Below are 26487 nucleotides of genomic sequence, written 5' to 3'. Positions count from 1 at the left end.
AGCAGCGCCGGGGCTGGCGGCAGAGCCGGGGCCGCCGGGCCCGAGCCGGGGGTCGTGCCCGAGTCTGCGGCCCAGTCTTGGTGCAGGCCCCAGCCCTCGCCCCCAGTGGCTGCTGCTTCGTCTTCACTGCTGTGACTTGGAGCGTTCCCCATGGGGTGTCCGTCTTGGGCGCCCGGCTCTGCCGCCGCCGCCGCCGCCTCCCCGCCTGGACCTGTCAACCTCCGACGGCGCCCGGCGGGCGGGGACGGGGAGGAGACGACGGCGGCAGCCGCGCGGCTTCCGGCTTCCTCGCCGTCAAGTGAGGACTGCTGTCGCTAAGGCGCCGTCAAGCAGACTTTACTAGCTGTCGTGAGAGGACAAGCGAGGACAGCTTCAGCAAAGGGTGGAGGGAACCCGCAGTCCTGATAGGGCACTGCTGTCATATTGTCTGCGCCATCCCGCAGCCCCCTTTGCCACCATCTTTGTTGGGGGTGGACAACCTGCAAGCTAAAGAGGCCTTTCGCTGTTCGTTTCCTCGATATCCCTCCACATTCACTATATGTGCTGAAAGAGCACGAGAAACAGTCGGAGCCCGGAAGTGAGCTTTCGCTGGACTTTTTCCATTCAGTCCTCCATTGTCCCCTCAGTGACAGGTGGACAAGGGAGAGAGAGCGTAGCGCCGGTGACGTCGCGGTCCGCATCTCCGCCATCTTAGTTGCGGGCGGAGAGGCGGCAACTTCAGAAGAGCGAAGAGTGTGCGGCTGTCCAAATGCTGCTGCTCCCCGGCCGTGGGCTCTTGCTAGGCCTGGCCGCAGTGGCGGTGGCTGTGATGGCAGCACGGCTGATGAGCTGGTGGAGTCTCAGCGCTGGCTTTCGCCTTTTCGTACCTGGGGAGCTTGCCCGCTACCGCGGCGGCCCTGGAGACCCGGGCCTCTACTTGGCATTGCTGGGCCGCATCTATGATGTGTCCTCCGGCCGGCGGCATTACGAGCCTGGGGCTCACTATAGCGGCTTCGCAGGTATTAGCGAGGCGGCTCACTCCCTTACCTGCTCCAACGAGGGCCGGTAGCGGGCTGCACGTTGTTCGTTCGTTCGTTCATCCATTCATCTGCTTTTTTCCTCCCCATGTTCATTAGACTAGCGTAGAGGCCGGGCTCACCTGCACCAACCTCTGCTCTGACTTGGGCGGGACGACGGCAAGCAGTTACCAGCCTTTACCCTCCCTATCGTTCCCCATCCTTCTTCCTGACTTAGGTTCGAGAAACACATTTCCTGCCTCTTGTTAGTTACCCATTACCTACCCGCAGAAACTCTCAATGGATACCTGCTTTGTGCCACACTGCGTGGCTCTCAGGGCACGGGGATGAATGAGACCCCATCTCTGTTCTCAGAGTTTCCCTACTGATTTCAATACTGAGTTTCCTCCCCTCCCGAAATTTTCCCTAAAAAATAGTACATTTGGTTTGAGTAGTTCTTGCTTCTAGTACAAACAAGTACAGATGTACTTGTCTCCCTTTCTTTAAAAAGATTATGAGGTTAGAATGCAGGGAAGGTATCTGGTCACCTTTACTTCAATACTTAGAACAAAACCGTCCATATGTTAGGCCTTAACATTTGTCAAATGAAGTTTATTCTGCTGTCCCTATTTTATTCTGCTGTCCAGCTAGAGAAGAGACTTATCAAAAGCTACACAGTGAGTTACAAGTAGAACTGGGACTGGAATCAAGGGTTTTATTTACCTGCCAGGTGAGGGCACTTTTTAGGAAACTTATCCTGCCATGGGTATAGCTATATGCACAAGTGTGAGCATAAAACCCTCCATTTCTGGGGTGATTTCTCTTTTGCAGTACGCTCCACTGTCTGAGTTTCTTTATGCCTACTATTCATTCAACATCCATTTATTGACCACTACTATGTAGCCTGCCTTGTGCCAGATGCTGGGAAATCAAAGATTATGACCATGTGCCCCACCACTCAGTCTAGTAGGGAAGATTTATTGATTCATTCGTCTACTCAATATTTTAATCATTTTATTAAGATATAATTCACATAATTAAAAATCCACCCTTTTAATGTGTATAATTCAGTGGTTTTAAAAGTAGTCAGAAAATTGTGCAAATATCACCACTATCTAATTCCAGAACATTTTTTATCACCCCCACAAAAAGAAACCCCATATCCATTAACAATTACTCCCCATACTCTCCTACCTCACTCCAGCCCCTGACAACTAGTATCTACTTTCTGTCTCTAACAATTTGCTTGTTCTGAGAGAATCACACATGTGGTCTTTTGTGACAGGCTTCTTTCACTTAGCATAATGTTTTCAAGGTTCATCCATGGTGTATCAGCATGTATCACTACTCCATTCCTTTTTATTACCAAATAATTTTCCATTGTGTAGGTTTACCACATTTTTTATTCATCATTTGTTAGAATTTGAGTTGTTTCCACTTTTGTCTATTATGAATAATGCTTCTATGAACATGTTGTCAGTTCTCGGGTATTTACCTAGAAGTGGAATTGCTGGGTCATATGGTAACCTTATGTTTAACTTTTTGAAAAACTGCCAAATTGTTTTCTAAAGTGGCTGCACAATTGTACAGTTTCACCATCAATGTATTAGAGTTCCAATTTCTCTACATCCTCATTAAACTTGTTGTTGTCTCTTTTTTGTCTGATTATAGCCATTTTAGTGGGTTTGAAACGGTATCTCATTGTGGTTTTGATTTTCATTTCTCTAATAACTGACAATGTTGATATTTTTTTCATGTGCTTGTTGATCATTTGTATATTTTCCTTGGAGAAATGTCTATTCAAATCCTTTATCCATTTTTTAATTGGGTTATTTATCATTTTATTGTTGAGTTGTGAGAGTTCTTTATATATTCTGGATACCAGAGCTATATCATATATATATATGATTTGCAAATATTTTCTCCCATTCTGTAGATCGTCTTTTCATTTTTTTGATATTATCCTTTAGAGCACACATTTTTAAATTCGATAAAATCTCATTTATTTTTCCTTTGACTGCTTGTGATTTTGGCGTCTTATCTAATAAACTATTGCCTAATCCAAGGTCACAAAGACATCTATGTTTCCTTCTAAGAGTTTTATAGTTTTAGTTAATACATTGAGGTCGTTGATCTATTTTGTGTTAATTTTTTATATAGTGTGAGGAAAGGATCTAATTTAATTCTTTTGCATTTGGCTATTCAGTTGTCCAAGCACCATTTGTAGAAAAGACTGTTCTTTCCCTTTTTGAATTATCCTGGAACCCTTACTGAAAATCAATTGACTATATTGATTTCATTCAGTAATATTTACTGAGAATTTACTAAAGGTACTATCAGATGCTGAGTAACCAAAACTAAAGGAATGTGGTGTTTCCCTGATAAAAAATTTGTGAAAATACAAAAATATTAGTTATCACATAAACAATTAATAAATTATTTATGTGACGAGTGTTAAAAAGGAAGACATACTGGTGTTACCAGAGGCCCTAACCTAGGAGGAGGAGGGAGAGGAAGAGAGCACAATGGCAAGGCAAGGTCGGCGGCAGCTGGTGCAGGGACCAGGATGGCATGTTAAGGAATCTGAACATTATCATAGAGCAAAAGGAAGCCACCGAGAATTTCCAAGCAAGAGAATGACATGATCAATTTGTGTTTAAAACATCAGTTGTATGGAAAACAGATTAGCAGGAAAAGATTGAATGTAGGGAGAACTACTAGGGGTTTATTATAGTAGTTCAGATGAGAAATGATGATAGCCTGGGCTTGCTTAGTGGTAGATGGAGAAAGGTGGACTGATACAAGAACTATTTAGGAAAAAATTATAGGACTTGGGGACTGATTGGATGTAAAGGATGAAGGAGATGTCAAGGACTGCATTTCTGGATTGAACAACTGATTGATATTTACTGAGTTAGGGAGTATTAGAATAGATGCAGGTTTCCTGAGGTTGATGCTGATGACCATTAGTTCAGTGTGGACATTTTGAACTTATGTCTGTAAGACATGTGAGTGATTTTGAGTAGAGAATTGGATATACAGCCTGGAGCGCAAGAGAAATCTGAGCTAAAGATACAAATTTGGCAATCTTTGCCATAGAGATGGTATTTGAAACCATGGGAGTAGATGAGATTGTCAGGTAGGGAGTGTGGAGGGAGCAGAGGTGAAGGACAAGAATTGATCCATGAGGCTGGTAGACAATGAGCTGTAGAGTAGAAGGAAAACCAGGAGTGTAGTGTCATGAAAGCCAAGGGATGTAGTCAGCTGGGTTAAATGTTGCTGAAAGTAATTAAATGCCAAAATGTATGTCCAAGATCCAGGAGTGTCTATGAGAAAGGAGTGGGGATCAGCTTTGCTTGGGGGTGAAGAGTGGAGGTTTTTGGATGTTTCTCAGAAAATAGATTCTTGAGTTGATACGGTGTCAGTAATTTATAAGTTAATCTACTGAAAACATCTGTCCTGCAGGCCGAGACGCATCCAGAGCGTTTGTGACTGGGGACTATTCTGAAGCAGGCCTTGTGGATGATGTATCTGACTTGTCATTTTCTGAGATGCTGACACTTCAGAATTGGCTGTCATTCTATGAGAAGAATTATGAATTTGTTGGTAGGTATTTCACAGATCATTTCCAAAGATTTCATTTATTTTCCTTGCAGTTTTTTCAAGGGACTAGATAGAATTCTTTGGGGATTATACTCAAAACTCTTGTGGTTAGTGTGCAGTGAGTCCCAGAAGAAAATGGCTGGGGCACCTGTTTCCCTCACTCTTAATCTTGGGAAATGATTGCCCGGCTACTTGCTTTGGCTTCTGTGGCCCCAAAGCCAGTGATTGCGTGTGCCACCCTTGAACAACAAGCTCTAGGAGGGCAGCCTCCCTTTCTCACTGTGTTCCAGGCATCCAGCTTTAGCTCACAGTCGGGAAGGCTTGAAGCCTAAGTGTGTGTGCAGTTTTATTTTGTCCTCTAAGAAGACAAACATTAGCCTGTGTCTATCCTGAATGAATTGTCTCCCAGGTGGAAATTATGCTAATCAAACATTTGTTAAAGCCAGTTGTGGGATACTGCATTTGTTACTTACTGGTGAGACATGGGGGAATTCACCTGTTAAATAGGAAGACACCTAACAATGTCCTACAGAAATGTTAGACACTAAGCACAAGATTGCTTTGCAACCACTATAAACTGGAATGGTTGGAGGGCTTTTTTCACATCTACCGCTTGAAAAACTAAGCATCTGTTCATGCCTCCCTCTCACTGTTACTCTGACATCAGCTTTCCTGTCACCACAGGAAGGGTGATAGGAAGGTTCTACGGAGAAGATGGGCTACCTATGCCAGAACTGACCCAGGTAGAAGCCATGATCACCAAAGGCTTGGAGGAAAATAAACAGGAACTGAAAGAGAAGCAGAAATTTCCACCATGCAACGCTGAATGGAGCTCAACCAGGGGCAGCAGGTTCTGGTGTTCCCAAAAGAGGTAAGCAGGCTTCTTTTCTGCTCCTTTCTGCCTCTCTCCCAAATCTAACTTCTAGGTCATTCTGTCTGTGTTGTTCAATGAAACTATAAGTTAACTGTTAACCCGGGGGAACTTTTTCAAAAGAACATGTGCCCTGGGATAGTGATTCTCAATTTCTGCTACATGTTAGAATCTCCTGGGCAATTTAAAAAATTTCCAATAGTGGGACCTCACTCCAGACAACTGGATTTAGGGTTTAGACCTGGGCATCCTTCCCGCCCCCTACTCTTTTTTTAAGTCCTCAAAGACCCTGCTAAAGAACCCCTGGCCTGGGAACAAGAAGGCACAAGTACTATTTCTTGCTTGCTTTGGCCTGTTCATCCATCCAAGGGCTTCCATTTCCTATTTGTCAGTGCAAATCATTTCTGTCTATAGGAGACAGGAATGAAGAGGTGGGCATGGCCACCTGCAGTGATACCCTGAAGTGCTGTCTTAAAAACACTGCAAATTCTGAGTAATTCCAAGAAGTACAAGCTAGATGGAAACATCTTTTCTGTAATAAGAAAGTGAGGTGAGCCAGATTTAGATAAATGCCATGGGGATTATTCCAGGTTGGTTTGGGGAAGCTGGAGAAAAAATTTTTTCCTGCTGTTATAATCAGGCTAGCCCAGATTCAAATGCAGTTCGAGTCTCTCAAATCTCCTTTACTGTGATAAGGAGGAAAAGGCAGGCAGAAACGGGACAACCCCCCCAGCCTCAAAGGCCTCAAAGTAAGAACTCTGTTCTCACTAAGGAGGGGCAGGGAACTCTGTTCTCACTAAGGAGGGGCAGAGAACTCTGTTCTCACTATGGAGGGGCTCTTCTTGCTATTGCTTATGTGAGAAGAGCCACTTCTGTGAGTGCTAAGTGGTGTAGATCCACCCTCTTCCTCAGGGAGAGGCCATACATACCTTTTTGCTCTCCTTGAGACTGATTCCTTGTGTGGATGAGAACAGCCAAAGCCACCAGCTTTCTCTAGGCCCAGCCACTGTATCTGTTAGACATTTCCTCCACCTTAATTCAGGGGTGCAGAGGTGAAGGTAGCAGGAAGGAGAGCCCCTTCTCTCTCGGCCACCAGTTTTGAAGCTATACCTTCTCCAGTGTTATGTCTCCAGAAAGAGGGGGGCTATGAGAACCCGGCCTGCCCACTTTACGGAAAAGAGCTAGGACAAAGGTGAGCCCTTCTGAGTCACAAGTCTGAATGCAGGTGGCCTCAGACAGTACTGGTCCTCCACAGGAGGGACTCGGAGGCCTGTGTGCATTTAAATGCTTGACTTTGCTCATTTGGAGAGCCTACCTCTCTCTCCCTCCCCACAGCCCCATCTCTGTCTTTGTAACCCCTTCTTGCTTTCATTACTGAGTTGCATAGGCTCTGTCTTCCCCATAAAGCTCTTCCAGACTCACACCAAGGAGTCTGGCCCTATCTCTATGCCGCAGCCCAATTTGTTTTTTACTCACATGTATGCATCTCCCTTTAGACTGGGAGAAACAGGTCCTGAAGGCAGGGAGTGGGTGTGGAGTAAGGACCACTGACAACAGAATCTCATTTTCCTTTTGCAAGGCTTGTGAGTCCATGGGAGACTGAACTCAGTACCCTAAGGTGAGTTAGGTCCCTCTGCCCAGGATAGGAGGTTGGTTAGCCTGTGTTGGGCTGGGTGGCACCAAGGACTGGACCCGTGCAAGGGGCAGGAAAGCCAAGGGCCTCCTAAGAAGGCTAACCATCAGGCCTTGCCTCAATTGCCCACCCCTACCCAAGTACCTAAGACACAGCCCAGTGCTAGGATGTAGTGAGGGAGAAGAGAATCAGAGCCAGATACTGCTTTTGAGAAGCTCACAGGCTGTTGGGGGAAAGCCTTTCACAGGTGTTATCACTAGTGCAGAGAGTGCTGCCTCCCGAGAAGGCACAGAGAAGGGCCAGGGGAGCATGGAAAGAACAATAGGAAGGTAGGAGAGAGCATGAGATTCAGGAGTGGACACTGCAGACCACCGCCTTAGGAAAGTGCCAAGACAGGAAGTGGAATGGCTTCTACTTTTCACCAGGCCTGGCTCGCTGCTTCCTTCTCTTCCCTTCCCAGAGAGATTCACAAGTTCATGCTTTTAAGAAGTCCTCTTTCCTTCTACCTTCAGTGGAGGTGTGAGCAGAGACTGGATTGGCGTCCCCAGGAAGCTGTATAAGGCAGGAGCCAAGGAGCCCCACTGCGTGTGTGTGAGAACAACTGGCCCCCCTAGTGACCAGACTCTGGACAACCCTACACACAGCAATCGTGGGGACTTGGACCACCCCAACTTGGGAGACTACACAGGATGCCCACCCCTGGCCAGCACATGCTCCTTCCCACTCTAAGCTGGTACCCTATATGTTGATAACCCACAGAGAATCCTGCCTAGAACCCTAACAGGCCCTTCACTCATGTGTTCTAAGATGGTTCCTGACATCAAGCAAGAGAGCCTAGAAGGACTCTGGCTTCTGCAGAGGTGACCCATGCTCCCTCACCATGGGTTCAGCATTCTGATGACTGAGGCCAGAGCTTGGCAACTCGCCCAGTATTGGCCAGCCTGTTTTTGCCACTATTCCCCTCGATCTACGTGCCGTCCTCTTTCAGAGCCCTCAGATATTAATGGGCACAAACATGACCAACTCAAAACTAATTGGACAGACAAGCAAAGGGCTCTGAACTCTAATAGCTTCCTTCCTGCAGACTCCCAGCTGCCCAGATCAGCTGCCAGCCTGGACCCTACCTATAACCCCCAACCCAGTTGGGGGCACTGGCAAAAAGGGACTACATCATTTCCTTACAACTCAAACAAGCAGGCACATCTAGAAAAGACAAAAATATTAACAGCATCAATATAACTCTGTTTCAAGCTCCTCCATGGCTAAACTTGTGACCCCTGATTTTTATAACCTTTAAGACCTCTACCCTAAGATGAACTTGAATTTACAACCAAAAGCCACACTGAGTTGATTTGAGCTGGGCCAATACAATGAGAGGTGACAATAAAATAGGAAAGAGTTAATTTTGGAAATTAGAAAAGCTTTTGCTTATATGGGTGTGGCAAATCCAGATGCCTCTGAACAAGGCAGCAATTTAAGAGTATTGTTTCTATTTTAAACACTTAAAATTAAGTGTGGTGTTTTCAAAGGGAGAAGTCAGCATTTTGAGCAAAAGGTGGTTTGACATCTCTAACAAGGTTACTGGTTAGCACAACATCCAAGTTTGGACACACCTGCAACAGCCTAAACTTAATGGTGGCTCGGCTTGCAGCTTTTCCAGTGGGTTGTGTGTCCCAGGTCATCTGTAATCTACACTTGACAAATTTCATACCTATTACCTCTTGGATTCTTAAGTAGATGAGGGCAAGGAGTGTTCCTACTTTACAGATAAGGAAATGAAGCCGAACTCTTACAGATTCACGGCATCTCCTCATCTGAGCCTTCACTTCAACTCCTTTCCCAATCCCCTCAACTCTTATTCTAAACATTCCCTATCCTTCTTCCTTTCTCTCTCTTTTATCATTAATCTCACTAAATAGCTTTCCAGATTCACTGACTAGAAAATGGAGGCTCTTTCCCCTTCAGCAGTCATGGTCCACTGCTCTTGTGGCCCCAGCTGTTTACACCTGGACTCTGCTCCTGACTCCTTTTGCCACCCCAGGATCGTCCTCACCTACTCTTCCTGAACCTTTAACTTCTCCCTGCTCCTGGCTCCTCCTCCGAAGTATACATTAAACAGGTCACTTCCCTCACATTATAAAACACTCTCCCCTCAATACCACATTCTTTTGTAGCACCATATCTATTTCCTGTCACAGATAAGTTTTTTGAAGAAGCCACATGTACTATCTTTACTCCTCAGCCCACATTCACCTTACTTCTGCTCTTCTCTGCTGAACAGGATAAATTCTGTATTGGCAAATCCCATGGCCACATTCCTTGAAAGCCTCCTCTCCTCCATAAACCCCTTCCCACTAGCTCTTCTCACTCCTACTTCAGCTGCCACTTAAACTGCCAAATATGTATCTAGTCCAGGCGGCTTTCCTGAGCATTTCTGTAGGTACCTCATTTCTGGCATTCGATCTTCATCTTCTCCGTCTTATTCTTCTAGGTCCCCCTAGTGATGGTTCCCATCACCATCTGTATACACCCAGTCATACTATATGAAGAATCCTGATGATCATCCACAACTCCTTCCTCTCCTGTTCCCCTCCTCCCAACCCATCTCCAAGTCCTGGCAACTCCACCTCCTCAGTTCTCTCCATTCCCTCTTACCTATTCCCAGCACTCCTCCTCTGGTTTAGGCTATCATCTCTCACCTGGTTTACTGCAGGAGTCTAACCGCACTCCCTCCCTCCAGTCCACCCTCCACACCACTACGAGTCATCCTTCTCGATGATGGGCATTTCCTCTCCAGTGGTTCCCCATATCTCTAAGGATCAAGTGCTAACTCTTCAGCAGCATGGCACATAAGGCCCTTCTATAGTCTGTCTCCTCTCAGCCTCTGTATCCCTCCACCTCCCACATACACCATTCCCTCCAGCCTCCACCTCACTGCATTATGCCTACCATGCCTTCGCCCAGGCTGTCTCTTCTGCCTGGAATGATACCTCTTCTTTCGCTCAATTTGTACACCTCTTCTTAATCAGCATCTCTTGGGAGCCTTCATTAACCACTGGCCCACCAGTTGGATTTTCCCCTAGGTTCCCGTAACACAGATTCCTTGTGTTCACTCCTCAAATAACAAATATCAGTGTTCTGTAACCATGGGTTTCTAATGGCCTCTTGCACTGGACTTCAGACTTTGAGAACAGGGACCAATGGTTACTCAGTTTTGTACCCCTAAATCTATAATACCTAGCACATGAGAAATGTGCAGTTAGCTTTTATTTTGGTGGTGAGGCAGCCAAGGCCTGAAGAACTTAATAAGGGCACCAGAGCAATGGGGCTGAACCTAGAACTCAAGGTTCTGGTCCTGATTCAGTGCAATTTTCACTTCTCCATATTTTGGTATGTCTCTGCCCTCTCTGGAGCAGGAGCAAAGAGGAGAGCTGAGATTAGGACCTTGCTCTGAGTTCCACACAGCCCTTGGGCTCAGTGCCTGAGGTATCCCTGGTAACTGGAAACAGCTCCCAACTCTAGGCTAACCGGGAACTAGTCACTACCACTGTTCTGGTCCTCCTTATTCAACAAATATTTACCAAGTACCTATGTGCCATGGGGTTGGGGATGGGAGCAAAGCAAGGCTCTTGACCTCAAGGAGCTTACAGTATGATGGAGTGAACCCCTGGTTAGAGCAACCAGAAGCCACTCTTGGGATAGCAATGCAGCAACAGTGTGGGGGCCAGTCCAGAGATGTTCAGACATTTCCAAGAACAAACTGAAGGAGCAGCAAAATAAGGCAACTTGAGTCCTCCCAGCCAAATGTGGACTTGGAAGGCACCTAGAAGGTGCCTAACCTCTACCAGATGAAGACCCCTAGCTCACACTGCAAAACACACTGGGGTCAGCCTCAGCAGGCTGCTCACTTCCTTGCTGAGAATTCATTTTCTCTTTGACACCAAACACTTACTTTACAGAAAAGAGCCTCCTCACAAAGGGGCAGTGGGTGACTCTTAAGGGATGCAGCAAGAATAGGTTGTCATTTTAATGGTCCCAAGGGCTCAGCCATAGAAAGTGAGTGGTTACTGGAGAAATGCCTCTTGTTTCTCTCTCCAGTAGAGGTGGCCTTAGGCAAAACCATGTGGGAGGCAGGCAGTCCCTCTCTGTTGAAAGCCACAGAAAGTTCAGCTTTGGCAATTAAGACTTGCTGGCAGAGGGAAATGGAGAAGAAAACATGTGTTGAGCAACTACTGGGCAGGGAGCTTTATCTGTTCTCATTTAACTTCTATGCCAGTCTTGAGAGGTCCTCATTTTATAGTCCAGAAAAGGGGCATAAATATCCCACTGCCCCCCACTTTCTTCTAATGATGGTTACAGCAGCCATCATTTGACAAAGCTGAGTTTTTTTACCCAAGTCTGTTCCCTTTGCCACACCAGTGAGCAGTGTTAAAGCAAAGGCTGGGCAGCTGCCCTCCAACATGCTGAAGGAAATTGTAACCTCTGCCTTTGAATTCTGAGATTCCAGTTTTCCAATAGACACAGAACTAAGAGTGAAGAGCCCAGGAATTTTTGGTCAGAGCTCAGCCACTGCCTGACTGTACAACAAAGGGAACTGTATCAAACCTTCACCTCTATCCCTTGCTTGCTTAGCTCCAGGACAAGCTGTGACCTGATAGAAAGACCCCTATGGACAGGCTGGGGCTGTGTCTATTCAGAAGTCTGCAGTGCTGCTCAGAAGAGGATGACCCTGGGCTGAACCCCCCAACCTCAAGGTCACCACCTACCACAGCCCCCAGATTCCTGCAAGTAGGCATCAGACATTGCTCTTATCAGCCCTCACTGGAGGGGACTCTCGATGTGCATGGCAGAATCTGTATACTTACATGAGAGGAAGGACATATTACTGATCACCTTCCTAAGGGCACCCCTGTGAGCTAAGAAAGACCGTGGTCATTTCCATTTTATAGATCCAGGAACTAAAGCACAGAAATTATGAAACTTGCCCAGTAATTTTGGCTAATCAATGATAAAGCAGAAAACCCAGTGCTCTTCCCTGGCTGGGCAAATATATGTGAAAGTCGATGCGTGCCTGGTTCCTGTTTATACTCACATATTATGACATATCACCAGAAAATGGTATATCACCACGGCAGGTCTGAACTACGGGGTAAACAAAATGGAAGACAGGTGAAGAAAGAGAATATATTAGTTCAAGAAAGTGAGGGCCAGGTGAGCTACGAGATTTGTATAGGGCTTTATGGGTCACTAGATTTTAATGTGCAACTCCCTAAACCTTCCTTAGTATTCTTTGAAACCTAACAGGACCAGTCAGTCCTCCCTTCAGATTGCAACCAGCAGAAACCTCATCATGGGTGGAATCTCTTGAGTTTCTCCTAAATAATGGAGTCAGGGAATTTCCAGGGTCCTTTGGAGAGCCTCAGCGGGGTCAGGTGACTGAGACTGTACAGCTGTGGTCATACACATTGCCATGGGCTGAAGTCTGGGCCAAGAGCATAGTAAATCCAGGCAGGTGGTCATTATGCCTAAAATAGCTACTTTTTGGCTACTGTCAACAATGTGTTTCTGAAAAGTGCTCGAAATTCAAACTTTCCTAGAGGGTAGCTGTTAAAGAAATTTACTCACGTCAGGAGTTAAAAAAATCTGTTTGTTTGTTTTTAATGCTTATTGGTATTTCTGCATTAAAAATAACTACAAATGTCTTATTAAAGTTTCCAGTTTAAATGCACAATTTTACCTTATTTTATTAAAAGGAATTGTTACAGAAAATGCAAATATCAATATTTGAAAAATACATTCCATTACACGGACTCCAAAGAAACAATGCTGATAAGTGCCATGGTCCTATATGATGCCATCATCCAACACTGAGCACCACCCCAAATGGCCTGAAAGCCAAGGTGATCAACCCGAATGTGTGCCTGCAGTTTCTACCCAGCTACTGCCCTTTCCCTTGGTATCACACAGGTATGTCATGGTAACAGCCAGCTCTATACATCTGCCAAAAAAGAACAAGTCATTAAATTGGGCAGTCTGCCAATCTGAGACTTCCTAGCTATAGAAAACCAGTGTTGTCAGTTGTAACAGGTTAATATATCACTTATGACACACACAAAAAGGAACCATATAGGCAATGATCTTCCAAATAAAGTCTTTAAGGCATCTATGATACTTCTGGGAATTTAATGTGTTTAGTTTATATCTTGTCAAACAATCAGCTCCTTACAAAATTATTTCCACAAAGTGAGAATGTGGCTTCCAAACCTCTTTACAAAGTTGTTTCCCCTCTGCTTCCTCCTCTCCCCAGCTAAGGTTGGGGTGCTTCGGTGTTTCAGATTAGGAGGGACTAGGTTTGCAGCCCTATGCCCAGATCTTCTGCAGTTTGTCCTGGGAGAAACAATCCCAGGTCCTGGAAGAAAGCTTGTTTCAGGAGCTCCTTCAGTCTCAACCTGCAAGCTCCAAGTGGGTCTGTTCGTGGAAGTTACATTTACTTGCTCAGGCTATTGTCACCTGGGTAGTTAGTTTGCCTTTCAAGTCTAAGCATTACATAATTCAACAGTATTCTTTTTCTCTAGATTAAAGAAACCTAAATGGAGATCAAGGTTCTCCCCCTCCTAAGACTTTCCCTCCATTTCATGCCTACGGTCAAGATTAGCACAACACCCTTCAATACATTGGGGGGCGAGGCATGAATTGGGAATGGTGGTGAACCCACAGGCACACTGAGCTCCATGCAGGCACCCCATTCAGGGAGAAGAGTGAGGAAGCTGAACAGGATGATCGGAAATGACTCAGGGCTCTGAGGTAGAGGACTAATGGTCACAGGGACCCCACTCCTGGAGAGAATATGGCAGGTGAATTGAGCAATCTAATCCAGCCTCAACTAAACTGGTAATTGGGGTTGACAGTGCACAGGCAACAAACTCCAAATGGAACACATGTTCTAACACATCATTGAGACATCACTAAAAGGATAACTGAAAATTAAAAAGTCCTACGTGTAGGCACTTAAGTTTGCGGGAAATTCTTGTTAGAGGATCATAGCAAGTTAGTTTTAGCCATTTGATTTACATATAGCACATGGTTTGTACCTTCGTCTTTAAAAAAAAAACTTAAGAATAGACTATATAATAAATCTGGTGATGAGCAAGAGGCAGTTAAAAAGCTAATTCAGCATAACAATGTTGACTGATGCAGCAAATTATATTTTCAGTAAAGTTTATTCTTCCTGTTCTACCCATTCACAATTGGCAACTTTCTGAATGAATAAAATTGAGTTTTGCTCCTAGTATTTAAGCTATGGATTAAAATTTAACAAGAACGGCTAAGCAGTTCTGTAGTTAAGTCTTATAAGCTTGGAGAGCACAAAGGGGACTGAGTGTATAAAGTCCCAGCCAGGGCAGTGTATGGGGCGGACCCAACAGGGCAGCCAACACTCAAGGAACCTGTTGAGTATGTCTTAGGAAGCATCAGCATGGTCAGGGAGATTTCCTAAGACCATCACAAAGTGCTTTTTCTAGATCTACAAGAACGCACCCTGAAGCCAATGCAGAACTCACAAATGTTCCCCTAACCCATGGCTACTCAGTACTATAGGTATCTCTGGACTCTGTAAAGAAACAGAAATGTGACTCAGCATATTTTCAACATGATTTTAAGTGTAATTAGAGGCAAGACTGTTGTTGAAATTGGTATGGCAGGGCAGGGGAAAGATAATCAGCCTCATCCCTGATTGAATTCCCATCCTCCTCTCTCCGCCATGAATGTTAAAAGAACAAGTATAAAAGTACTGACCACCTCAACTCATACTGAAGCATGATCATCTTACTTTCTAATTAAAGAATCAACTAACTAAGCCCTATTTCTTCGTGGCCCTTTTCAGGCAACAGAAAATGGAAACTGACCACATGCCTCACATGGTCAAGTGTTTGCCAAAACTCTTTTTTCTATAAAAATTCTATGTCAACTATGTCACAGACTTTTAGTTCCCCAACTCTTCTAGTTCATTTTTTCTTTTAAACATTGTGCACGAGCTCATATTAACATAGAAAGCAGATATATCTTATAAATCACAGAAATATTAAAAAAACAAGTAGCACTCTGGATTATCAGTTCATTTTACAAACATATTTAGGCAACATAATATATAAATCTACAGCAACATAGAGGACATACCACTATCCAAAACAAACAACAAAAAAAAACAGGCTGTTGCAAAAAAAAAATTTAGTCCCTTTTACACATATATCCATACTTCATTAATGGAAAAAAAATGTAGTGGTAATTAAAAGTCTGAAAAAAATCATATATGATTAAGATTGTTAATCTCTGAGTGTTAACTGTACAACACATATTGTTCATCTCAGTTTTTTTTTTTTGCTTAAGCAGTGGTAAAAGTTTATATATTCATTTTTAAAAAAAACTGGCCAAACCTTCAAAAGAAAAGAAGTTTAACACCTCAGGGTTAATATATGTACTAGCAGCGACTAAAGCCCAATAAGCTCTGGGGGCCTTGTTCAGCATACAAACCAGAGCCTTCCAATACTGGGTTACACACGCTTGGCCAGGGCCGTCGGCTCTTATAGGGCAGGGCAAGCCACACAGAACTGGACCTGGAACCTGGGACCAACAGCACTCACAGCATAACTAGGAAAGGTTTCAACAGGAAGTATTCATGTCAAGGAGATGGGACCTGCCAGCCTGAGGCTGAAGATTCCCCTTCTCATCACTTGGCCTGTGTAACTAACTCTCTTGCTCCAAATGACATTCTGCAGGAGTTTTTCTTTTAAGACTTAGTGTGAGCTGAGGTCCAAAGTTGATCATTAGAATCACTGATGCATGAATGTGTGAGGGTATTTTTGAATATGGATTTTTAAATTGGAATTGCCAATAATGCAGCTATATAAAAAGTGCAGCACAATCAAAGTGCATTTCCTCCACCACTCCCTAGGGGCAGAGTGACTGAGGACTCCACAGACAGGACATAGCAAGATGAGAGGAGGAGACCTAGGAGGTGTCAAGCTGCCAAAGTGCACACCTGACACCTGAGTAGCATGAATACTGGTAAAGCTTTCAGTTGTTAAGGCCACGATTTTTCAGCTCTCATCTTTGAACCCTGTTTAGAAAGACTTCACCTTTTTTAAAGGGGTAGCTCACTAAAATTACAGCTTAGCTTTAAAAAAAAAAAAAAAAAAAAGACGTGAGGGCAAGAGGATCCTATAATCTTTACGAAAACACTGTGCAGAAAAATCCACAGCCACTCACCCTAGAGTAAAGCAGGCTCTCGTGGAGCAGCCAGACACCAGCTTTGTACTATTAGGCTCTTGCCTAGTAAGTCTGCCCAGGCAGGAAGTTTTCATGAATGCTCTGAGATGAACACTAAGCTACTGGAAGAGAAAATGGTTTTCGAAGTGTTCTTCTATGTTGCTAGCAGAATGGGTCTAATTCCTATTACACATTTGCCACTTAGGTTAAATGACCTGGTCCGATTACTTAGACATCTAGTGAATTCAATCACAATCTGACACACCAACAATCATACAGAATCATTTGAAATGGAATCTATCACAACATGGTCCTTGTTTGTTCCAGTCTACTGCCGCAGGAAGACGACTGCGAGCTCCTGCTCTGGGTGGAGTCAGGCTGGTGAGCAGAGCAGCTGCTGGGGAGGTGACCTCGACCTTCCTGGGGGCTAAGAGACCCCACCCAAAGTCAGTACATCAAAGCAAATGTTGCAAACTCGCACAGGCTTGTTCAGATCAAACTTTATAATGGGAATCTCCTTGGTCGAGCATTTATGGCAAAGAAGACGTCCGCAGTGACGACTGTAGAAGCAAAGAAAGAAGTATGAGAGGAGTACTGAAGAGCAGACTGCTTCCTGGCACGGGGATAGCCACAGTAGCACCCTGAGAAGATAAGGCAAGCTCATGACCAGTACTCTGTGTTCGGTCTGCCCCTTGTCAGCCAAGTTACCAAAGCATGCATAATTTTTAGTCCACTAAAACAAAACTCTAGCCAATAGTTAAAGTAATTCTAGAGAAGGCTCTTTCTTTAAAGTTCGAGAGAGGCTCAGCGATAGCCAAAGAACAATCTTATTTTCATAGGAATGGCTCCCCAGTTCTTGGCAGAGCAGCCTGTGCTCAGGCCAGGAAGCACACTTGCTGGGAGGGCAGGACCTCAGCTCAGCTTTGCTGCAAGCAGAAAGCCTGGGGCTACCTGGGAACCCCAACATTCAGCAGGAAAGCCACTGGTCTGAGTGCTCCCTGCCTTCCCTACACCATTATGGATGTGCAGAGCCCTGTCATCTCATCACACCATTTGGTCAAACTTTGCCCAGGACAGTGTAGGACCCTGGTAAGATCATGGCTTATCATGGAAAAGGGTAGAAGCGATAACATCAGCACAAGTCCCCTCGCTCCTCTGGCAAGTGATGGGGGTGGAGTCTTACCAGTGATGTTTGCGAGTTGTGACTCCAAACTTGGCAGTGCACTCATAGCAGTTGGAGCCATCACACCATGGAGGCTCCTTGGACAGCATATCTGTAACGCAGGCAGGAAAAGACTAGTTTCTGTCAGACAGTGACTGCGCTAGGCAAGACTTGGAGCTTCAGAAGGAGCAAGGAAACAGACCAGTAAATAAAGCAACACATTGCAGAGTGACATGAGGGATGAAGAAGCAATACATTCTAACCGGGTCAGGGAAACATTCACAGAAGGGAATATGGAGAACCAGCATTTGCCAGGCAGACTGGGGGAGAAGGAAATGGGTGTTCAAGGTAGTATAAGAGTACAGTGTCTGTGAGGGAAATACATGCAGTCAGGGATGGCTGGAGTGTAACAGAGCAGACCAACAGCTACAAAGACTGGTAGGGGTCAAATGGTAAAGGGAAGAAGGAACTAAAACAAGAAAAATTGATGAGGCAGAATCTGTAAGTGTTGGTGAGTGAACAGAAGTGCAGGGTGTGAGAGGGAGGCAGGAAGCAGGAAGGAAACAAAGGTGACTCCCAGTTTCTAGGTGGAGTAACTGGGTCTATGGTGAGACGGCCAGCAGAGAAGAGAAAGAACCAAAGCAGATGAGGAGTTCAGTTTTGAGTTTGCAGAAGTTGTGGGGTATTTAGGTTGGGAGTTATCACTATAGATAATAGCAATAATCACTAGTATTTATTTACTGAACACTAACTATATGCCAGGCACTTTTCTGAGTGCTCTATACACAGCAGAGTGAGCTCACAGGGAGGAGACAGATCACGAATCTATCATTACTGAGCTCTTATACACTGGCACTGTGATGGAATCCTATTCTGAGCCCTTAAAAGGCTGACGACCAAGTACATGGCAAAAAGTAGACCAGATATCATAGAAACAGTGTGGTTTAGTGCTGGCTCCACTACAAACCAGCTTCATGACCTTGGGCAAGTCACCTACATCAAGATCACACAGCCACTAAGTATTTCTGAGTGCACTTCTCTGACCATACCATAGGGCTAATAACCTCATTCTGTCTCCACTATTGGTGATGACAGCACGGTGACATGCGGGCACTTGAGGCATTCTGATTCTTTCTGTTACCTCAGTGAGGACAAGTAAAGACTTGCGAGTATGAAATCATCCAGAGTGAAGCATTCCTCTTCACAAAAGGTACACAGAGAAAGAGTCAGTGGGGGCTGAGGCAGAAGGCCTCTCTGAAGGAGGCAGAAAATCTGAATAAACTGAAGGATGAAAGGTGTGCAGATCAGCAGCCCAGAGCCATGGTAAGGGTGACCTGCCTAGAACTTATGAATTTCTAGTAGGACACTGACAGGGGCCCCAAAGCAGAGTCCCTGAACAGAGTTGTTAATAGTGATCCCACCACCACCACTGCTCACAGGCCCTGCATGGCATTCATAAAAAAGTCCTATGTGGTGCCTAGAAAACTACTGGTTCAGATCTTGAAGCAAGTCATTGTGAGATTTAAAGATCACCATACATCTGGTTAATCCACACTAACTGTGCTTGCACTAAAAGAGCAGAAAGTGGGCCACTCACCTAACAGTCTAAATAGAAGTTGCTTGGTGGCAACCTGATAGTTGAAAATGTTGACTCCTTGGTTATTATTCACCCCAAGGCGAGCCCCAGATCGGACGATGGCTCTGCACAAGTTGGCATTCCCCTTCATGTATGCTAAAAGCAGCACTGGAAAACAAAACCATTTAAATCTCTAAATGATGCAAGATAAAGGTTATTATTCAAATGAGGAAACAGGCATAGAGAATTTACAAAATTTACCCAGAATCACTCGTTAGAATATGACAGAGCTAGGTATTTGACACTAGGTCTTCTTTGTAATTCAGAAGCCTGGACATGGAACACCTGCTTGCCTGCCTATTTACCTGCTTCTAGAAAATAGTGCTCACTAGAGCATGTGCTGGTTCCAGCAGCTCACTCCCAGGGCTGACACGCTGTCAGCTTAAAAAACACATTTGTGTATAAAAGCCAAGAACTCTTCCCAAGGTTAAGAACTGATGACAAACTATTTGTTCCTTTCCTTGGTAACTGCCAAAGGCCATGGAGGCTCTGTTTGGCATGAGGACAAATGAATGAGAATATATAGTAGCAGCAAAAATATCAGAGAACCCTGGGCTGGGAAGAAAGAGATTTGGGTTTCATCTTTGTTTCCTTACTCGAAATACAGGGACACACTATCTTTACTGCTTACCTTATAGGGTTGTTGTGAATATTCAGCAAGAAAATAAATGTAAAAGTATGCCAAAAAAAAAAAAAAAAAGAAAGCTACACAAAATAACAGTGATTTTTGGTATGTACACCACCACCATGAGAGAGGCCTATTTATTAGCCCCCTCAATAAGATGCCAGCCCTTATCTATATATAACTTGCCACTTTCTCTAAGCATGTCAACACATACGGCAGCACATTTCCTCTTTCTGAAGCATCTGTGAGTGGTTATATTTTATTTCTTTCCTGGGACTTGGGAACTTGGGTAGAGCCCTAGTTGACTGTATAAGAGGTAGGTGAGGGCAATACAAACAGGTGCGCAGGCCTATCTGGACATGGGTATAGCTTTGCAACACTAGATACACTTCATCTGTGCTTGTGCCTAAAATCAGACCCTGCCAAATTCCAGAGCAGGGATCTGTGACAGATTTTCATAGAGCCCAATTGAAATGCATTGGGCTGAATACCCTTAAATAATGACATGTGTGCTTGGGCTCTTGTTTTTCTAGGAAGCAAGGAACACAAGTGAGACAGGACATACAAACAGCTTATTACATACCCGTGCTTCCTTCTGCATCTGGTTTATCTAGAGGATACTCAGGCATGCACTCTAAGAAGAGATCAAAGATGGCTGCTGCATTTTCTTTGCCATATTGTCCCAAAATGTGCAGTGGTGACTGGCCTCTGATAAAACAAGTTGGAAAAGTTAGGTATATATCTGCCACAGCCATCATGCACAAAAGAGATGGAATTTTCTAAACTCTGTGATGCTGGATAAATCAAAGGACACATAATAGGTCATAAAAGTTTTTCTAAAAAGTATTTTTCAACTAGAAAAATTCCAGGGTACCAAAGGCTAGTTGTGTGCCTTAGTGGCCAGTTCTGTAGCATGCATGTGAGGCTAACATGAGGAACCAGTGACCTGACCACCAGTTCTGGGCCATACACACTCACCGTAGATTAAAGGCTTCGGCGTCCACGGTGCACTCTGTCAGAAGGACCCGGATGTTGTTGAGCCGACCGTGCATGACTGCGAGATGCAGAGCTGTGGAGTAAATCCTCTTACTACGCAGGCCCAGAAGCACATGCAAAAAATCTCGGCCCCTCCTCACCCTCACAAACCTCTCTCTAAAAGATTCAGCTAGAGCAACCACGGTCCACTCACAGAACCATCCTTTCCAGTCTTCACCACCCTTCAAGAATGAGTCATAAATGCAACTGCATAAGACTTTGCTTTCTGCTTCCAAAGTAGAAAGTTATCTAAAGATGAGATTTAATGGTTTCACAAGAAGCCACTTTAGGCTTAAAAGCCTAAAGGATTACCATTCAGATTGGGAGGTTGGTTGCCCACGGCCTGGTCAGTGGTAGGTTGGATGCCCAGTTCAGAGCATTTCCTGTCACTGCTCTACTCCTGTGAAAGCCAATCTCTCTGAGGGGAAGCAGACACAAGGGTGCAGTGTGCCTCTACCCTGAGAATGGAGACTGCTTGAGGCATCCAGCACTGAGCATAGGGAAATGACTGAATTACCATTATTTCCATTCTCATCCACAGCAGCAAAGTCCACTCCATTCTCCAAAAGGACTGAACAGATGGTGGGCAGGTCCTGCTGGGCAGCGAGATGGAGGGCAGTCTGGCGGTGCTTGGTTAATTCATTCACTTTGGCTCCTGCAAGAAGCTGTTGAAGTTGATTACATGAGCAGCCTCTTTACTACAACCAAACAAGGTCCCACTTAAGGGGGCCAAGCCTGCCTGTCTTCTATACAATCTGCCCTGCTGGCAAAGCTGGGAGCATAAGAGCCTCACAAACACTCCTGGTAAGGTGTAAGCTAGCAAAACCTGTTCCAAGGGCAAATTAATAAATATCAAAATATTAAAAAGCCATTCCTTAAGACACAGAAACTCTACTTCTAAGACTTCAGAATATAAAACTAGACAGGACTGTAGTTTTATTATACTATATAAAGATGTCTACTGCTTGTAATAGTAAAAACAGATTGCCAAAAGGATTTAGTTATGAAAATTATAATATATACAAAAAAAAGAATAGGTAACTATTAAGATAAAAATTTATAATTTAACATGGAAGGCTGTCTTTGATATAGTAAGTTAAAAAAAGGGCAAGTTAGAAGACAGTATGATAGTATGATTCTTTTTTGGAGAGAGAAAGATATAGAGAAATGTATACACATTCACACACGTACACAAACTTTGAAGGTATTTAAAAGCATATATACCAAACTCAGAAGAGAGTTGGAGGTGAAAGGGAGATACTTTCCCTTTATATCTTTATGTGCTTTATATCCTTATATGTGTTGTTTTTCACAATAAGCATGTACTATTTTTATGTTATTTTTTAAGAGAAAAAATAACAAAAATACAGAATCAAAGGCAGGAAGGACCTTTAAAATATTTTCTCTATTCATTAGTTATTTGAAGTTGATTCATCATCTACAGACCTCTGGGTATCCAGTCAAGTCACTCATAGGTCCAGATAGGACACAGCACAGGTGTTCATGGTCACAAGTGCTGTGCTAAGGATCACAGCTAACCCAAAAGTTGCATGTTACTTATTATTTTTAATTAATAAACAAATTAAAATGTCAAACAGTACACACCAAAACGTATGCTCTATCACTAGGAATGAAACGGAACTGATCAATATTTTGTAGACTTTCACAAATATCATGATTTCTGAGGATCGTGCTGTCACGGGAGTCTGAGAACTACTATTCACTGTGCTTCATTTAGTCTTAATCATTTTTCTAAGTAAAATAACCTGCTTAAATGAAGTAGATTTAGTGAAAACCCAAGAGACTAAGGTGAGGTTTGGGTAAAGGAATTGTTTCAACATGAACAGGTTCTAACACTAAGCTGTACCAATTGACAGAGGAAGGGATGAATGGCTGGTTACTGTTTGGAAGATCAGCTGTCTCTGGGGATTCTTATAACTTTTGAACTCAGGCCTTAGTAAGGCAGAGGCACTACCCTGGTGAAGGGGCCATGATCCTCAGACCTCCCCAGGTTCTCAGGGTGGCGGGCAGACTGATGAACAAGTGGCTCAATTGTACTTCGAGACCCACTTCTGCTTCATTAGCTGTTTCTCCAACATCCAGTCTATGCCTGGCGTCCATCCAAACCGCCTCCTCATTCTCCAGTCTATCCCTTACTGCCACTACCTCCCTTTTCACCCCACTGCCAAGGTAAATGCTCTCTCAGCACTAACACATATTGTTTTTCTTCAAAAACAAAATGGCATGGCACCAAATGCTAGTCAGGTGCCCCAGTGAGCAGTTCTGCAATATGTATCTGGGGCTGAAAGGAAGCACCAGCAACTGCCAGCTCTTAGGGCCAGCCAGGTGACATAGAGCCCCTGGTCTAGGCTCTGGACCATGCTCTCAGCTAAAACACTTAATGGTTTCTCCATTGCCAAAAAAATAAAGGCTGCTCACAGTTTTTGGTTTGAAATATGACACTCCACAACCTGCCTCTCCAACCATATCTCCTACTTTCTACCCAAATTTCCACTAAACTTTTCTACGTAAAATACACCACTACAATTTTCAATTTCTACATCTTTGCTCAGACCCTTCTCCTGCCTGGTGGAGCATTATATTGTACTGAAAAAGACAGGCTTTGGAGTCAAATAGGTATGACTAAAATCCAAGCTATACTGCTGTCTAGCTGTTAATCTTGAGGGGAAAAATTCTCTATGGGCTTAAATTTTTTCCTTCGTAAAATGTTAAAATATTTCCTATACCCCTCTGGGTGGTTTTGTGAATTAAGAGGCAATAAGTTCCTTGACATCAGTATGGGTGATGATGGATCTGAGTTTGTTTTCTGATGTGACTCCAAAAACAAAGGCAACAAAAGCAAAAACAAACAAGTACGACTATAAAAAAGCTTCTGCACAACCAAATCTTTCATCAACAAAATGAAAAGGCAACCTACTGAATGGAAGAAAATATCTGCAAATCACATATTTGATAAGGGTTAATTTAAAAATATCTAAAGAACTTCTACCACTGAATAGCAAAAAAACAAATCATCCGATTGAAAAAATAGGCAGAGGATCTGGATAGACATTTTTACAAAGACATACAGTCAACAAGTACATAAAAGATGCTCAACTTTGTTAATAATCAGAGAAACTCAAATCAAAACCACAATGAAATATCACCTCATACCTGTTCGAATGGCTATTATCAAAAAGACAAGAAATAAGAATAAATAAGGAAGTGAGGATGTAGAGAAAAGGAAGCCCTTATGCACTGTTGGTGGCAATGTAAATTGGTGTAGCCACTATGAAAAATAATATAAAGGTTCTTCAAAAAATTAAAAATAGAACTACCATATGATCCAGCAATTTCATTTCTGGATATTTATCTAGAGAAAATAAAAACACTAATTCAAAAAGATATATGCACACCAATGTTCACTGCAGCATTATTTACAATAATCTAGATATGGAAATAACCTAAGTGTCCACTGATGGATGAATGGATAAAGATAGGGTGTGTATACACCCACGTGCACCACACTGGAATACTATTTAGCCATTAAAAAAATGAAATCTTGCCATTTGTGACAATATGAATGAAACTTGAAGGCATCAGAGTTAGTGAAATAAGTCAAAGACAAATATTGTATGTTCTCACTTACCCAAATTTTGGAATTTGAAAAACAAAAAACCTCGAGCTCATAGATACAGAGAATAGATTGCTGGCTGCCAGAGGAAGAGGCTGGGGGAAGGGCAAAATGGGTGAAGGAGTCAAAAGATACAAACTTCCAGTTATAAAATAAATAAGTTATGGGGATGTAATATGCAAATGGTGACTATAGTTAACATTACTATATTGTATATTTGAAAGCTGCTAAGAGAGTAAATCCTAAAAGTCCTCATCACAAGAAATTTTTTAACTATGGTGACAGATGTTAATTAGACTTACTGTGGTAGTCATTTTGCAATATATATAAATATTGAATCAATATGTTGTATACCTGAAACTAATGTTATATGTCAATTATATCTCAATGGAAAAAAAAAGACTAAAGGTGGGAGATAAAGAGAGGGAGGGAGCGCTCAAAAACACCGGCTGAGTGTCTGACATAGAGTAGGCAAATGACAGAAATGAATCTCTCCCTTCCCTAGATGCTTCCACCCTGCCTCAACCACTCAAATCCTGCTATCCCTCAAGACCTCACTCCAGCATCTGCCCGCCCAAGCAGCCCACTGGGCACTTAGGATATGACGCCCACTACCACACCTATTTTCCTGAGTATATTAGCTTAGCTCCCCAAATTTGCACAGGCCTTTTGCAGTACCTGGCAAAACACTTTTGATGAGAGATTCTGTATACACTCTAACACGTGCTTTGCCTACCTGTTACATGAAATATTTTTCGGCAATACTTACCAAATTGCGTACGATAATCTCTGAGCCTGCTTGGACAGCAAGGTGCAAAGGAGTCAACTTGGAAGCATCCTGAACTCTGGAATTGACATTAGCCTGGACACTGATCAGGAACAGAACACTTTCAATATCAGAGTTCTGAACTGCCACGTGAAGAAAATTCCGGCCCTTGTTATCCACCTAAGGAAACAAGTAGGAACCAAAATATTAGTGTGCCTCTTATGCAAGAGTGCCTCCTGAGCAGCTGCAAGCTGCACTGACCACTGGAGAGGTCATGGTGTAGTCCTTCCCTCAGTTCCAGGAAGCTTCCTCCCAATAACAACACTAAATGCACGCCCTTCCCCCCACCAAAAAACAGACCCATCCTACATATTTGTGCACATGACCACGTGCGCGTGGTTACATCCATGTGGTCGGGGAAAGGGAGTCATTGCACTGATCTAAGGTGCTCTGGCATCCTCCTGCAGCAGGAGCTGGACTTGGAAAGCCAAGAGAGAGACAGGGAAAGGAAAGCACCAAAATACTGAGGTGGTCAGGGAAAGGCAAACCTGGAAATTAGCCTTAGGAGTCTCATGCTTTGGCTAAAACAAGCGCCCAGCATCCTAACATCACAGCTGCAATGCCAGCCTCACCCTGAGCAGTCAATCAAATCTTCAGAAATTTTCAGAAAGTTTTCTTTTATCAGGCTACGGGATAATAGTATATACACCGTAGGAGACAGCCAATATCACGGATTTTGCTTCACTGATGTAGACAAAAGCTCACTCGAATCAAACTACAGAGGGTATTGTAGCTACAAGAGCTATCCTATCAGTATGAGTGCTTTGTGAGAAGTGAAGGAGACACCAACATGCTACACATATACCACATCCCCTCACAAACACACACATATCCACAGCATATGCTGGTATCACAAGCAATGTATATGCAAAAGACTCTGATATACCAGTCTCATACTAGACAGAGAGGAAATGTGAGATGACTGTGTCCATTCATGAACATTTTACACTGTCTGAGCAATGGTGAAATAAACACCTACGCGATTCAGTCACACTTATGCAAATGCTCAAGAAACACGATATACAGAAATCTGAAATGCCAAGCAATAGTCTTCAACTTTGTTAGATTTCATTTTGTTCAGGTTCCAAGTTTCCACTTTACCTTAAATGGCAATTCATAAAACTTGGCAGTATTCTAAGTGCTGGATAGAGATTCAAGTGTCTGTAAGACTGACTTAACAAACCCATCTAAGCTCCCACCTCA

General features: G+C 43.7%; 3 protein-coding genes across 10 annotated transcripts in view; 1 reads left to right on the top strand and 2 right to left on the bottom strand.

The window, feature by feature from the left end:
• ZZEF1 (zinc finger ZZ-type and EF-hand domain containing 1) overlaps positions 1–293 on the bottom strand; it is a 108254-nt gene extending 107961 nt beyond the window's left edge. The window contains exon 1 of the mRNA XM_011360058.2: positions 9–293. Within this exon, the coding sequence (XP_011358360.1) occupies positions 9–152 (144 nt within the window). The 5' untranslated portion in view covers positions 153–293. The remainder of the gene's footprint in view (positions 1–8) is intronic.
• A 322-nt stretch (positions 294–615) lies between these two features.
• On the top strand, positions 616–12830 carry LOC105291805 (neuferricin). Of its 4 annotated transcripts, none has more exons than XM_023530456.1 (5): positions 616–998; positions 4461–4601; positions 5283–5469; positions 7049–7087; positions 7615–12830. In XM_023530456.1, exons 1-5 carry the CDS (start codon positions 749–751, stop codon positions 7829–7831), a joined length of 834 nt encoding a protein of 277 aa, XP_023386224.1. In that variant the 5' UTR covers positions 616–748; the 3' UTR covers positions 7832–12830. The 4 variants fall into 4 exon arrangements, with proteins under 4 accessions (XP_023386224.1, XP_023386225.1, XP_011358091.1 ...); XM_023530457.1 differs by having other exon boundaries at positions 7563–12830; XM_011359789.2 differs by lacking the exon at positions 7049–7087 and having other exon boundaries at positions 11735–12830.
• A 1473-nt stretch (positions 12831–14303) lies between these two features.
• ANKFY1 (ankyrin repeat and FYVE domain containing 1) overlaps positions 14304–26487 on the bottom strand; it is an 81095-nt gene continuing 68911 nt past the window's right edge. For all 5 annotated transcript variants that reach the window (XM_023530454.1, XM_011359790.2, XM_011359791.2 and 2 more), the window contains 7 exons: positions 25228–25404; positions 21342–21489; positions 20768–20858; positions 20373–20497; positions 19126–19272; positions 17550–17640; positions 14304–16926 (listed from right to left, as the gene is read on the bottom strand). In XM_023530454.1, the coding sequence (XP_023386222.1) occupies positions 16794–16926; positions 17550–17640; positions 19126–19272; positions 20373–20497; positions 20768–20858; positions 21342–21489; positions 25228–25404 (912 nt within the window). In that variant the 3' untranslated portion in view covers positions 14304–16793. The remainder of the gene's footprint in view (positions 16927–17549; positions 17641–19125; positions 19273–20372; positions 20498–20767; positions 20859–21341; positions 21490–25227; positions 25405–26487) is intronic.

This window comes from Pteropus vampyrus, unplaced genomic scaffold (genome assembly GCF_000151845.1).
Source record: "Pteropus vampyrus isolate Shadow unplaced genomic scaffold, Pvam_2.0 Scaffold50, whole genome shotgun sequence".
NCBI lineage: Eukaryota > Metazoa > Chordata > Mammalia > Chiroptera > Pteropodidae > Pteropus > Pteropus vampyrus.
This window is presented reverse-complemented; position numbering and strand designations above follow the sequence as displayed.

Coding starts and splice junctions, on each gene's coding strand:
- LOC105291805 (XM_023530456.1), top strand. CDS start 749: ATGCTGCTGCTCCCCGGCCGTGGGCTCTTGCTAGGCCTGGCCGCAGTG. Junction 4,602..5,282: donor GAAGAATTATGAATTTGTTG/GTAGGTATTTCA, acceptor CTGTCACCACAG/GAAGGGTGATAGGAAGGTTC. Junction 5,470..7,048: donor TTCTGGTGTTCCCAAAAGAG/GTAAGCAGGCTT, acceptor TCCTTTTGCAAG/GCTTGTGAGTCCATGGGAGA.